Source organism: Rhinolophus hipposideros, assembly GCF_964194185.1.
Source record: "Rhinolophus hipposideros genome assembly, chromosome: 9".
NCBI classification, from domain to species: Eukaryota; Metazoa; Chordata; class Mammalia; order Chiroptera; family Rhinolophidae; genus Rhinolophus; species Rhinolophus hipposideros.
In genome coordinates, this window is record NC_138055.1 from 72582129 (window position 1) to 72598189 (window position 16061).

General features: G+C 34.5%; 1 protein-coding gene across 8 annotated transcripts in view; it reads left to right on the forward strand.

Annotated features, from left to right (window-relative positions):
- NAV3 (neuron navigator 3) overlaps window positions 1-16061 on the forward strand; it is a 785517-nt gene that overhangs the window by 642781 nt on the left and 126675 nt on the right. For all 8 annotated transcript variants that reach the window (XM_081061016.1, XM_081061019.1, XM_081061021.1 and 5 more), the window contains one exon: window positions 2619-2738. In XM_081061016.1, coding sequence (XP_080917142.1) covers window positions 2619-2738 — 120 coding nt within the window. The remainder of the gene's footprint in view (window positions 1-2618; window positions 2739-16061) is intronic.

Sequence of the window (16061 nt, forward strand, 5' to 3'; positions counted from 1 at the left end):
TTAAATCAGGAATTGATTTTGCTTGTGGGATGCCTGTACATAATTTTTCAAATAACAAACTATTCAAATAACCAACATTCAGCTGAGAGAGCGTCTTTTAACAGGAATTATACACTGATGACTTTTTGATGCAATTAATACCTGTTATAACCTATTTGATATTACCTGGAAAGTTAAAGGGCCAAAGAAAAATGAATATCCTTTGTAATGGTCCTTGAAAAAAATAGTTTTTTATTAATTCAGTGAAGTTTTAAATGTATGGTTTTTTGTCTTGAAAATTAATTTTCAAAGCAGTAGACATTTGTCTATAGAACTTAACTTTTCTGTAAGTATTGAATAATGAAAGGTTATGTTTCTAATAGAAGTGATCTTTCATCTTATTTCTTATTTACATGCATCACCATTATTTGTAAAGTTGATGAGATCTGCTATTATGGTTTCTTCCTACAATATGGAAGCCTTTTAATTTCAACTAAACAAACAATATATTTGTTGATCCCACACTATGTATAAAACACTTTCTAAACACTTTTGGAGATACACAGATAAATAAGACAGATCGATGAGATGTAAATTATAACATGTAGACCTTGTTATACCTTCCTCCAGAGGTTGTTTAGCATAAAACATGATGGTTAAAAAAAAAAAAAAAGGAGTATCTCACCTATCTGGAGAAAAGATTTCTACTACCCTGAACCTTTAAAAACACAATTTCAAAAGGAGAGTGAATGAGAAAAATATTTGCTAAACACTTACTTTATCAAAAATTCCATATACCCTCCCTTAAGAAAAGAGGAAATAGCTACATTTAAATATATTTTAGAAATAGATTGGGAACTGTATGAAAAATAAGGTAAGAAATTGGAAGTAAGAATAAACACTGAAACAGTTAAGGTGTGCTCGGTGACAAAAAGTGTGAAGGAAAATTTTTCTTTAATCTTTAATTTTCTCATTTATTATCACTATAAACAGTATAGGAATTGATGCTCATAATCATAAATTTGTTATCAAAAAAAGTTAAATTATATCTGTACTCCGTATTTAAAAGAGTATGGCAGTGTACTATACATTTTGAAGCCAAAGTCCTCTTTTTACTTTTTAATCTTGGTGGAATTAAGTTCTTCAGTTATGAAGAAAATTAATTATGTAGAATACCTTATAAGATAATGCGTTATGACTTAGTGTTATTGTTTTGTATATAAAATGCATGTATTTCCTTTTCAAAATATATGGGAGAGATTTTGTGAACAACAAGTAGCTACGATTTATTTGGTTCTCATATTAAGAGCATTTCTCCTTTAATTATCATAAAACCTATCTGCAGTAGATTTTATCCCTCCTGTTTTCAGAAGAAGAAAATTGAGGCACAGTTTAAGAAACTTGATCAAGGTCCTTCAACTAGTAAGGACAAAATTTATTAATCATGTAAGTAACTAGCCAATGGCCAATCTCCAATATGTTTGTGATTAAACTTTTCGATTCCAAAAAGTGAAATCAACTTGAATTTGCTTAAGCAAAATGGGCCCGAGGATAAAGACACAGGGATATTTCCTAGAATGCAAGGGCAAGTTGTGAAGCTAAAACCATTTGGCCAAGCGCCTCGTCTCTTTGTGTACACCTGTGTCATTGTTTTTATTTTGCTTACCAGCTTTCTTTGCAGCTCTTTGTCTCTGATGAAAATAAATACCCACAACTCCTGGGTTTTCATTGTCGTCAACTCCATCCACATAGAAAGATTGTGTCTTTATCTCAGTTCTCAAGAAAGAAACATTTCATTAATCCAACATGGGGTAGGAGATTAAATACCCTGTTCCAATCCTCTTTGGTCAAGGAAGCAAGATTACTTTGTAATGGTAAGGTGATATGAGGCCGTACCAGCCCTGTGTAATGGTGGTATTCCTGTGATGGTAAGGAATTAGATCTCAGAGACAGGAAGTCAAGCAGACAGTGTGGCTTCAGTTCAGACAGCAATGCATGGTGGCTAAGAGGATAGTTTCTGGAGCAGACTTTAGATTCACTTCTTAATTCTGCCATGGCTGGTTGAGTGATCCTATGTATGTAAGTCTTTAACCTTTTCATGCCTAGTTATTTTTTTTTTATCTTTAATGTGGGGATAATAATGTCATTACATGTAAACTATTTGAACAGTTCCTGACATTTTAAATATTCAGTACATCTTGGTTATTATTTTAGATAGTTGCCAATTGTGACATATATTTTACTTACCAAATAAATTAATTTTAAGTTTGGTAATGTTCTATTACTCCTGTAACCATCGATGCATCAAAAATGGTATTTACAAAGTGAAACCATCTTGTTTTTATTTTGCTAAGAGTTATATTATCTATAAGCCTGTTCAAAATGCCAATAACAAAAGAGGAAAAAAGGAAGGTTTTATAATAGGTTAGTTACTTGTTGTACTAAGAAAGATTGACTACCTACTAAACTTGAAGAGACTTTCTACTTGTTCCTGGTGACTAGAATGTTTATTTAGGAAAAAATATTATAATAGCGGATATTTGCATAATTATTGAAAATTGTGCAGTTTGTTCAGTAAGTGAAATTATACAGATGAGGGCATTTAATTTCCTGTTGATTAATCAGACTTTCATTTTCAGGTACATGACAGATGGAGGACTCCACCTGTATACTCGAAGTCTGAACCGAGTTCCAGACACAGCGACTTCCAGGGATGTCATTCAGAGAGGGGTTCACGACGTGACAGTAGATGCAGACAGGTAATGCCGTCACCAGATATCATGGTGAGGAGGACATAACGCACTTGCATAAATGAGAGCCTCGGAGTTTTCCAGTATAAACCAAAGGACTTTTAATTATACATAACAATTATTTTAAAACATTTTAAAAACTGAGGTGCTTTCACTTCTAAGACTTATTGAGCTCTGTATACTGAAAAAAAATAATTGCTTTGTTGGTGAGAGTATTTAACAAACTTCAGGTTGAGTGGTGGCAAATTTTAATATTTATAAAAGCAGAATAGTAAACATAGACTTACGGTCTTTATTTGAAAAGAACCCTTTTCATTTCAATGCAGATACGCTCAGATGTACCTGGAGGCTAGTGATATAAACATGGAAATATCATTCAAATTATCAGGTATCATGAGCTGGATGCTTTTCTTGAGGGGTTTATTGAAAGCATATAACTCTTGTTTTAGGCTAATTGCTATTTCATAATTGTTTCAAGGTTGTGTGTGTGTGTGTGTGTGTGTGTGTATCACACCCTAATTATTTTGCTGGAATTTACTTTGTCTATTTTATCAGAATCAGTGCTGCTTGAGAACATTGCCTTTGTAAAATAATGTTTGTAGGACATACTTCTGATTTGACTTTGCCCCCTCTTCACTCCGAATTTTGAATTTATTGAGTAGGAAGAGTGCTATCTATCAGTAATTCGAGTGGTTCTTTAGTTTGGCATTTATGAAGAGGACAAAGGGTTAAGACTTAATGTAGCCACACTCTGAAATAAGAACGGTGTACAGTTCTTTGTACATTTTAGTACAACCAGCTCCAAAAGCTAGACAGTGCATTCTAATACTAATCTTAGGTTCTCCTCTCAAATGCTGCTGATATCTTGGCCAGAGGAACAGTTTTGATTCTCATCCTATGTGCTAGTCATCTAATCTGTATACCAGGGATGAGTGTGTGTGTGTGTGTGTGTGTGTGTGTGTGTGTGTGTGTGTGTGTGAGAGAGAGAGAGAGAGAGAGAGAGAGAGAGAGAGAGAGAGAGAGAGAGAGAGAGAGAGAGAGAGATGCATGTGGTTACAAAAGGCTTACGAAAATTTGACCAGTACCATCCCCACCTAACCTCCTCTTCAACCATTTTCCTTCACTGACTCCTTCACTAACTGCAATTACCCTGGACTCCTTTTCACTTTGGAATTGATGCTTCCTCTGCCTGGAATGCCCTTTTCTACATTCATTGCATTATTGCCTCCATCACAATATTTATGTTTCAACTTCATGTTACCTTCTCACAGAAGTGTTTCCAGAGTAGCTGAGATACATTTCATTTCCAGCCACTTTCTTTGCCATTACCTTATAATTTTTCTTCAATTCACACATCACTCTTTCAATATATCATACCTACTTGTTTTCATGTTTGTTTTGTATCTTCCCCTTTACATTACAAGCCCCAAAAGCAGAATTTTTGTCGTATTCGCTATATGTTGGCCCTTTAACAAATTCTTGAATAAAGGAATAAATATAGGCTATATATTCGTATAGGCTAGCCAAAGGATCTAATTGGGTAGAAAGGTAAATGAGGCCAGGGAAGAGCCAATATCCTGCAAAGATATTATGTAAGAGAGGGAATGGGTATATAGGAAAATAGGAAGCAGCTATTAGAAGGGAAGAAATCCGAAGTGTGGACCACATTTTGAATCTAATGATCTACTCTTTGTTAGCTGATAGTGGAAAGATTAAAGGAGGGGGAAAATTTGTGTTTTGGGGGTAGTATTTTGTGTTTTGGGGGTGAAATGAGATTATAGTTGCAGAACCTAGGAGTCGATACAAAGGTGACTTATTTTGGGGACAATTGGGATAACCAGGTCTCTTTGCTCCTACAAGACTCCAGATTAGGGCCTGGCTGAGGAGCCTCGGCCAACAGAAAGACACTGATAGGCATATAATAAATTGGAATCTGTGAAAGCAGTGGTTCTTTAAGTGTGCTGCCTGGACCTGCAGCATCAGCCTCTCTTGGGAACTTGTTAGAAATGCACATTATCAGCTCCATCCAAGACCTACTGGGTCAAAAACTCCAGGGGGAGGGCCCAGCAATCGGAACTTTAACCAATCCTTCAGGGGATTCTTGTGGACTCTCAAGTGTACGTAAAACTGTCTTAAAACTAACAGATAAATGCCAGGCCTATGAAAATATAAACACTTAACATAAATATTTAAACGTGAAAAAGACATTTAAAAAAAATTACCTTGTTAGCTATGTTTAGTCAAGGGAAAGAGAATATAAAAATAATAATGGCACTAATTTTTACACTAGATCAAATGTGTTGCACCTGAAATAAATTGTCTAAGTTTGTTAAAGTCAGCTTTTGAGAATTATATAAAATATTTTTGAAAGAACTATGTAACTTAAGGAATACAAAAAATATATACTTTAGTTACCTGTATTAAACAGCAAAAAGATCATAGAGAAAATCCTACTATCAGCAGAGATAGGAATTTTTCTTTTATTAAAGATAAGTCTGAAGCTCTTTTAAAATCCTATATTTAGGAAGTGATTCAGAGTGTATATTATTTTTAAATGCATAGCCTTAAATATTATAGTTGTGTGAGTTCTTCTGTTAATTTAAAATACCTCCTTACACAGGATGTTGTTTTATAACATCTTCTTAATTCTTACATCCATTCCAAATGCAAGAGGCAAGGATGACCATAAGGTAATACCTCTTTGTTCAGTTTTACTCAGAAAAGGTACCAAGAAATCCTGCAGTTCAAACTAAAACCTTCTTAACTTTATTTAATTCAGTGCTTCTGAAGCTTTTTTCATCACTAATTGACCCACTTTTTTCTATAATGATCATTAATTTCTTTCTGTAATATTTTAAGAAATACTGATATAACCTAATGCCCTCATTTGGTGGCTATAATTGCACAAGGACTTGGGTCTTTTACCTCCTATACATCCAGTTTCCCAGCTATCTTCAGTCAAGGTCTTTTAAATAATATGAAACATATTAGTAACTGGTTCACTTTAGTAAATTGGTAAATGGTAAGGGTTATGATACTTCACTGGTAAGAAAGCTTAAAAACTACATCTATATCTATATCTATCTATATCTTTAGGATCTATATCTATATTTAGATAGATATAGATATAGATCCTGTGTGTATAGCATTTTATTAATTTTTAATGTTTCTAAAATGCAAAAGCCGCATCCGCGAGAATACACTTCCATAATAGCAAAGTAGCCAGCTTGCTGAAATAGCAGTGGACCTGAATTGTTTGTTGCCATAGTGAAGGTTACAGGTTACCTTTTGATCAACTTCTGGTTAAAATGTGATGGGCAACAGAGAACAGCTGAGTTCCTCTTCCTGAAAGATTGAAATGGCCCCAAAGAAAAGAGGGGGGCTTTCAACAACCAACTGTAGTATATTTTGAGTATTTTATTACTCAAAGATATTGCAGTTCCATTACTTTCCATATCAATCTAACACCAACCCCAGTTATTTATTAAACTGACTAAAAAGATTAGAGAATGGGACTAATCCTTGTAGATGCTCTGGGACTTCACAAATAAGATAGTTAAAATGTGTGGACTGTATCCATTCAGCTCTGGTTTTAATGAGGTTAATCCTAATCCACATACATTTACAATTGGGCCATGCTATATTTTAAAGTTAATTTAGGGGGAAAACAGGGATAGTTGTTGTTTGGGCCTTTATTGACTCTTGTTACTGTCCTTACACTGGCTTCTATGCTAGCATTAACAAATAGTTGATAAATAAATATACATATCTACATATGTGTGTGTGTGTGTGTGTGTGTGTGTATTTACCTCCTAAGTGCCAAACAGCATAATAGTACCTTGGGTAAAAATAAAACAAAATAACAAAGACGAAAAAGGCCATGAATTTAATTGTCAGAGAGGATAATGTATATAAAAACTAAAGGGATAAAATTTACCAAGTCATAATAGATGTATATACAAAGTACCTTAGAAGTACCAAAGGGAAATAAATAATCATTTCTACCTGAGAGGCTTCAAAAAGCAGTATGATTTAAATGGGCCCATAGACAATGTGTGAGACCTTTTGACATATAGCCTGAAAGAAATCCGAAGGAATGAGGGAGGGAGAGCACAGAGGCACGAAGAGTTTGGTTTAAGGAGATGTTAAAGAAAACAATAGGTGGACAGTAGTTAAAGCCATAAAAACACATTTCATAAGGAACTATTGCAGTAGGGGAAAACAGACCTCAGTGTAGAGCTGGGCTTAATTCTGAATACAACGCGAACAAGTGGTGATTTATAGCCAACAAGCAGAATGTGTGGGTCAGTGGATGGAAAATTACTAAGAGGACATATCAGGGTAGGGGATGCTGGCTAACCCACTCAACAGGATTCTTGCTGAAGGCAGGCCAGGGTGATCAAGTACTGGGGTGGAGGATGAGAAATCTGACCAGATATTGAAGGTGAAAGTATGAGGGTCGGAGGATGCCCTCTGAACTGATCTAGCACTCTTACTAAACTGGGCATGCAAGCCCAGCAAGGGACCAAGGGCAAAGCCTAGTTGAGAAGAGACCTCAGAGGACATGGACTACAGTTTGGTCAAGGAGAGAGTCTTTGTCAGAGCCATTCATAATGTGATTTTGCCAGTGCACTAGGAATGTGGGCGAGATGACAAGAGACCAATAGTGTTTGTCTAGCATCATTCTACAGTGTTTGGACCTAAAGGTTTGGTCTGCGTGTATTACTCTGCTCTGACTGTCATAACAAAATACCACTGACTGGGTGGCTTACAAACACTTATTTTCACACAGTTCTAGAGGCTGCAAATCAATGATTACAGTGCAAGTAGATTTATTTTCTGATCAGGGCTCTCTTGGCTTATAGGTGGTCACTCTCTCACTGTGTTCTCATATGGCCTTTCCTCTCACTCTCAGGGTAAGAGGGAGTAATCTCTCCTGTCTTTCCTTCTTCTTATAAGAGCACCAATTGTATTGGAATAGACCCACCCCTATGACCTCATTTAACCTTAATTACCTCAGTAAAGGCCCTATCTCCAAAACAGATACGTTGGAGGTTAGGACGTCAACATATGGATTTTGGAAGGGAGGGGGTGGAACACAATTCAGTCCATTTCACTGTGTAACTCTCAGGTGGTTTTATTCTTGTATATATAGGTTCAGTAGCTGTAAAAGTACTGGATTGAAATAGTGAGTATATGTAGTATGCACGTTATAAGCTCAAATCTTACAGGGCTCAGGAAGCTCACATAAAATGAATGAAGCAAAAGGGACATGGTAAACATGACCACTCCGAAGAGGGCGGCCACCCTAAGATCTAGAGTTTGTTTCCTGTGGAAATGCACAAGCTTGGAAAGGAGGACCTAGGAATGCCAAACCTTTGATTTTTCAAGGAAGGTCAGAGTCTGAGCTTTTGTGAGAAATAGCCTAATTGCAAAATATTTGTAACTGTCTTAACAGAACTGTGAGACCAATAGATAAAGACAAATTGCTTCAATGGCAGATAATCTAGGAAATCACAGGGAAGCCTATACACGGCAAGAGGCAATGAACATTTCGTGGATGGTTATATAAACTTCCTAGGTCCTATAAAGTCTCCCACAGAGATACCTGCTTACAGAATGAGAATGCACCAGGTACAAATGTGACTGAGCACACTTCCAAGCTTTTAATGAAAAACAGGACAAATCGAAGGTTAATTTCCCAGCCACAGAATCCCTCAGTGGAGCTGGCCTCAGACCTACCTGAGGTCTATTATAGTGAGGACTAATAAATTTTGTTTAAACCACTATGTGAATCAACACTGCAAGCTCAGTGGACTTTTGTATCTGTGATGGATAGTGAGTAAACAAGCCCTTAGAATGAGCACCCTTGACTTTTAAACAGTGAACAAAGGAAGAATAGCCATTGAAGAGACAAAGAAACCAGCTCTAACACAATGTGGAGGAACAAATAGGTTAACTGATATCTTTGATATGAAGAGAAGAGGGAATAGGCAACAGTGTTGAATACCACAAACAAATGAAAAAAGGTTTATGCAAAAAAAAAAAAAGAGTAATATGAAGTTTAACATTTGAAAAGTAGAGATCTCCCAGATGATTAAGCCAGGTACAAGGTACAGCCTGAGTTATCAAAAAAGAATGGTTATAAAAGTCAAAATCTGGTTATGGAGATGATTTATCCAGGTGGTCATTAAGTCAATATGATGACAAAATGAGTCTTAAAGGAAAGGAAGACTAAGTTCCAGGCACCAAGTTCTTTATTAAATATGAACAAAGTTATATAGAATGTAGTAACAAAGACAGTATTCTAGGTCCATTCTGGATTGTCTATTACATTATTCTCTAAATCATATTCCTAAATACTGGGGGTACCAAAAAATGGGTACACATGACTTGTATTCAACTTTTGTTATTGGTATATATTGAGTATTACAAATTCAATAGTTTTTTCCTTTCTTAAAATGTTTATACATTTTTTTGGCACCCTCTGCATAGTGACTGTTGATTTCAATTATAAGCTGGTCAATTTAACTTATTCATATTTTAATTGGTTTTGCATGTTTAATCATGACTTGAAAATATAAAAGCATAATTCATCATAGAAATTATTATTTTTGTATTGTACTAACTGACAGATTGATTTGCTTTGTGATACTAAAGTCCGGATGCTGAAAACCACAGTTGATTAAGGAGTTTGAAAAGGTTCAAAGGGATTGTCATGATTTTACATGTTTCAGGTTATCAATAATTACAACTCTTAGTTTATTAGGGAAGCCTCTGTCAAAACATCTAGTCATACTGAATCCCTTTTTTTTGTGGGGGGATAGAAACTTTTCTTCTACTTTCTTAGGTTTAATGTTTGGGGGTATGCAAATTATACTGACAAAAGACGATTATCAAGAGATAACACAGTGTTTTACTCACGTGTGTCTGTTCACATAAAACGTGACTCAAGAAGGTGGTTAGAATTTCGAGTTAATGTGTCATCTTAACAGAGGAAGGGGAGTGGTAGAAAGGCACTCGTGGGTAAACAGATGACTTCTTGGAATGATCATTGGGCCCTTAGAAGAAGAAATGGGAGATATGATAGTTTTGTGACAATGTCTGTTTAGGTGATTTCTTCTCCCTACTTCTTGTCTCTGGTAATAGGAGGCAATCTTCTCTGGTTTCAAAACTCCCAAAAAGGGGATTTATGACAGTTGAATTATTTTAAGTTACTCTGCCTTTAGGCAAATATGGAGTTCACGGAAAAAAAAAAGAAAAAGAAAAGAAAGAGAGAGAGAGAGAGAGAGAGAGAGAGAGAGAGAGAGAGAGAGAGAGAGAGAGAAATCCTTTCTACAGTGGTATATTTTGGATCCCTTTGCTCTAAATCTACAGCTGTTATCAATGTGCAGAAACTTTCACTGGCTCTACAAAGAAGCGTGATGAATTCTCATAAAATCGTGTGGGGAGTCATTTCTAAGGAGGGAGGCGCTTGTATTTCCATGACTTCATCAAAGAGGAAAAAAGCTAAGGCAACAGAGATTCTCCTGAGCCACCAAGTAAAAACCTCCAGGGTTCAGATACATGATGCTTGTCACCACTAGTCTGTGTACACTCTAAGAATTTATTCTATTCCATGTTGATTTATTCCAGCATAATCACAGAATTACTATATTCCCATATCTTAAATATTTCCTTCATTAGCTCACTGCCTTTCCAGAGTAATTAAAAGCTAATATAGATTAATAGGATGAGATGGAAATAAAGTAAATATAATTATTTCATTTCATAATCAAATGTCCTGCCTTTCCCCACCTCATCTCTTTACTTTAAGTAGAGAGAAACCAATGCAAAACATTGGGGAAGTAGACAAAGTTTTATTTTCCCTCTTGCCTTTCTTTTGGTACCTGCTTACCACCACAAATTTAGGAACTAATGCTAAACTTTGTCCCAGTTCTCAGCACCAACTGACCTAAATGTAAATAATCTTATAAACTTGCAATAGTTTTAAGCAATTACCATCATATAATTAATTCATACCATACACATATTGCAAACTTACTACTTACTCTCTGCCAAGCACTGTGTTCAGTCCTGTGAACCATGTTCTCAAAGGTCTTAATGAGAAGGATATTAGAATAGGGATTATTAAAGTTTAAAAAGCTGTTGAGATTCAAAGGATACTTGAATAATACAACTAACCCAATTTTTAGGTATTTTTGGTTTGGATACCTTTTAATATCTTTCAAAACATGCATACAGATGGTTCTAAGATGTGGTAAACCTCTTTCTAAGACTGCTCCTGACATTAAACGACTAAAGCCAATCTTTACCATTATATTAGGTTGGTGCAAAAGTAATTGAGGTTCTTACAATTATTTTTAACCTTTTAAACCACAATTACTTTTGCAGCAACCTAATAGAATTAATCTCCCAATAGAAGAGATGGTCCCCAGACCTCTTTTTACCTTATCTGCTTCCAAAACAATTTACTAATGAATCTTATCAACATGTTGATGATGAGCCAACATGCCACATTATATAAACACCTTATCTTTACAACAGCACTATTGAGTAGGTTTTAGTGCCACCATTTTTTGAGACAAAGTTCTTAGGTTACATCACTTACCTGTATACTGTTAATAAATGGCAAGGGCAGGATTTGAATTCAGTTCCTGTGCTCTTACTATTATTCATAAAATTACAAATTTGTATAAAAGTTTTTATCATGCATGGACGACGTTTTCTGACTGTAAATTATTTCATTTTTTTTCATTTTAGTCTAGACATACCTATGAAATATGAATAGATCTTTTTTATTAAACTTCATAAGTGTTGGTAAGTTCCTTCCACATGTAATCATGTTCTAGTTCAGATTGTCAATAAATTTAAAAACGCAATTGATAGAACAATATTTTCACATGTGTTAGGTCACACATAAAAGGCTTGTTAGTTTGTTAATAGCTAAAAAAGCAATTTAGCACTGTTTTGTTCATTTTTACATATAAATAAATCTAGCATGATCTTGAAATCAAAATGTCTGTTGAAATATCTATTTCTAACAGGCTCAAGAAAAAAATACAGAAAGGAGGAAAGGTGAGAAATACGTTCAGCTTATATACAGAAAACTACTGAAAGAGTACTTATATGAAGAGAAAAACAATTTGGGCCTTTTATAGTACATGATTTTTTTTTCTATAAACAGCAATAAAACAGGAGAGATGTGTCAGCTAATTTAATTGTTTAATTCGATTTAAGAAGTTAATATCTATACATGAAACAATTGTTTTTCCCTGCAAGAACTAGGGATGGATTCTTTTTTTAATAGGCTAACTAATGGGGTGAGACATTCAACTTTGGATAATTAAATTGAGGGCTTCCGGCTGACCGCTGATAAATTCTGCATTTTCTTCACTCCAGCTTTATAGAATGGATGGCATAGACTCATTTATTAGAGTCATATGTGCTCCATTTGTATTCTTTTATTTCTTGCTTGACTTAATTTGTTTTTGAAATCATTAAAATTATCTGCAATGAGCTGGGTTTTTTTAAACATTCACAGAGCTTCCATATGTTTTTTTCCAAATAAATTGCAAATGAAAGTGTTTTTCTTACAAATAAGTGTTTATTTTCTGAATTAAATAGTTATTTTGTTATTATATAGCTTTTCTGTGTTTACTGAAGAAAATTCACAGAATAAATAAAAATGTAAAGAAAAATCTAAAAATAATCAATAATTCTCCCATGTTCAAAACAACCAAGAATATTGCTTTGATGTGTTTCCTCCCAGCCTTGCTTACCCTCTCCATTTACACAATCTGGGTTATACCACCTATATAATATATTATCCTGCTTTCCTAACCTATCTGACATAATGAACACTACCACATAGTATGAAATATTATTTTAAATTACGACTTTTAATGATTGTATGTTATTCTATCTTATGGAATAAATTATATATAAGGAGGATGCCCCATGTATATTGACATAATTATGTGTGTGTGTGTGTATACATATGTACATTTGGAAGTTGATTTAATTTTTCCATGTAAATCTCATTCTGTAAGATTAAGTTTTATAATTTATTTTTAATTTTAGATTGTTTTTAATTTCAAGTATATATTTAGGGTTTTGTAGACTGTTAGGATTTATGAATTTGTTACAACTTTAAAATATTTTGTCAGCCAGATTTTCCTGCTGACAAATAGTAAAAACTATTGACTGAAACTGTGCATTTTTTCAAACTTAATTAGGATCCAGAGGTGCATATTTCTTACAGAAAAAAGCTTATTATTTGTTTCTATAATGGCATATTCTACTCTGATCCCAAACAGTTTGTACAATCTATATCCACTTGGCAATCCAAATATTTGCTACGTAAAAATAAAAGTAATTATAGTAATAGTTTATTATTGAGTGCCTTGTTAGTGACAGGCATATTTCTTTCTGTCTTGGGAGATGTTAACACGCTCCTTTTAGTCACTAATAGAACAAGAGAACAAAAGGAAAATCAATAAAGGCATAGAAGATTTGAACAACACCATAAAAAACTTGGCCTAACGGGCATATACAGAACCCAGACACAAGACTAGCAGAATTCACATTCTTTTCAAGTACACACTGGATATTTATAAAGCGACTATATATGTTGGGACATAAAGTAAGTCCCAACAGATTTCAAAGAACTGACATCCTTCAAAGTATTTTCTTTGACCACAGTGGAATTAACTAGAAAACCTTAACAGAAAAGATAGACCATTACTCTGTTTCAAAATTAGGAAATATACTTCCAAATAACATTTGGGTAAAAGAAGAAATCACAACAAGAATTATGAAATATTTTGAACTGAATGATAAGTACATGTTCAGTACATATTCTGTTATGTACTGTTAAATTACATACATTAAACATTAAACATTAAACATTAAAATTTATGAGATGTGACCAAAACTCACGCTTGGATGAAAATTTATAGCTTTAAATACTTATTATTATAAAACAACAACAACAAAAATAAGAAAGGCTGAAAATCAATGTGCCATTCTTCTAAGTTAGTAATTCTCCAATTCAAGACATTAGGAAAAGAAAAGCAAATTAAACCCAAAGAAGCAGGAAGAAAATATATAATAACAGCAGAAACTAATGAAATGGTTTCTAAGTATTTCACATGTATTAACTAATTTAATCCTTATAACAAACTTCTGTATTTGATACTATTATATAATTATCACCTTTTTACAAATGAGGCATCCTCAACACAAAGAGTTTGAGTAACTTGCTCCAGGTCACACATTAGTAAATATCAGAGCTGGATTTAAACTCAGGTCAAGTAAAATAAATAAGTGAATTTTTAAAATTATATACACATTATTATATATTATATTTAATACATTATATATATATATATATATATATATATATATATATATATATATATATTTATTTTAATCTTTTTCAGCTTCGGTTTTTTGGTTTTGACTAAGTAATTTAATTGTCCCTTGATGCTTTCTAAGCCAGTTTGATGGGCTAGTGGTTAGACCTGGTGAATCAATAGTGAAAAACATAGAAATGTTCAAATTTCAATTAACTACTACATTTTTAGGATATGTTGGTGCCATATATATTATAGCAGAAATATTTTAATATTCAAGTATTATACCAGCTCCACTGCTACCGAAACTCTCCAAACATATTAGTGAAAAAATATATATTTGTTTAATATACAAAGAAGCCACAAGGGTCATAGTACAGAAGGCAATATTAGCAAGGAAGCTTTGGGCAATACAGGTGACAGAGAAAGAGAGAGAAAGGTGACTAATTTAGTAGCCCCATGAAAGACCTGAGCACACTGTAGGTGAACTCAGGAAGCAGTGAGATTTGTACCACAGAAACCCCAAGGACTTGGGAATTTTAGGATTGGTTACCTTGGGATGCAGGATGAGTGTAAAGTAAACATAGAAAGAATTGGATCAAAAAATTTTTAAGAGGCAGTCAGACCCTGAGATTCTCCAACCCAACCCATGAATAACTGGGCGATTGTCACTTTTCTATTTTAGTAAAATACTAGAGAGTATTCTCTGGGGAGGGAAAAAGAAATGGAATCTGTATGGGAGGCAGGGTAGTGTAGTTAAATGAAGTTTCTAAAATCAACATGGAGATTACCAGCTTTTCCACCTATTTAGATTCTATAACCCTCGCAACCAGGTGTGAGGCTCTCTAATCAGGACTATCATTTACCCTCTGTTTTCGCTAAATATCTGCCAGGTGCTTACTAAATATAAGTCCTTGAATCATTTTAATCAGTATACATTTGGAAAAATATATATAGTATCATGAGATACAATTTAGCACAATTGTTTATGAAAAACATTTGAGTTCCTGGCTTTTGACTCCAGCTAAGTAATAACTGTGTGACTCCGGAAAGTTATTTAACTTTCCGAGTTAAAAGGAGGCTCTGCCTCATTTTTATCCCTACAAAAATAAATGAATTATTAGTAACAGCTAGTTACGCTACTAGGCCTCTTTTGATTGTAAATGACACAAAATCATTTTAAAATTGGATTTAGAAAAAAAAGGCATGCATTGTCCCCATATCTGAGAAGTCCCTCGGGAGCTCTGAATTCGTATGTGGCTATATGTAACGGTATCAGGTCCCCTTTATGTGTTGCCTTGGCTGTGGTATTTTGCATGGGTAGCTTGGATACTCCTCATCACTGAAGCTCACTCTCAATCCTACACAACTCAAGGTTCACGTCCAGTGTGCGAGAAGCAAGCTCCCTCAAAGTTCCTAAGAGTCACTGGGATTGGACCATATACACATTCTTGACCTATCACCACAGCCCGCGAAGCACCTTAACTCCCTAAATCCTTCCTTACATCTTAACATAGTTAATCGATACAATTATCTATGCCCCTTTTTCTAATCCATCCATTCTTGTGTTCCGTACCTGTGCATTCTGGCTTCTGGCCCACAGCTTTATGTCATCTCTTGCCTTACCTGACCTCACAGTGTATGCTTTGAAAATACTGAATTATTTATCCCCCTCTTACCCACCCCCTCCAATCTGCTGTATCATGTCTTTGCTTAGACCTAGAATTCCATACTTAACTTGGAATAACCATTCTGTTTTCCTTCATATTTCTTAGTCATTCTCTAAGACTCACTAAAGTTGCATTCTCTGTGAACTTTCTTCAGTACCTTAGTAGGCTCAGTGTCTATTCTCTGTACACTACGTGTACTTCAGTCTTACAATTTACCACATTATCTTCAAGACTCTCTTTATGTGTATTTCTCTCCCAGAAGCCTGTGATATATCCAAGGAAAGGGACTGTGTCATCTTTAGCCC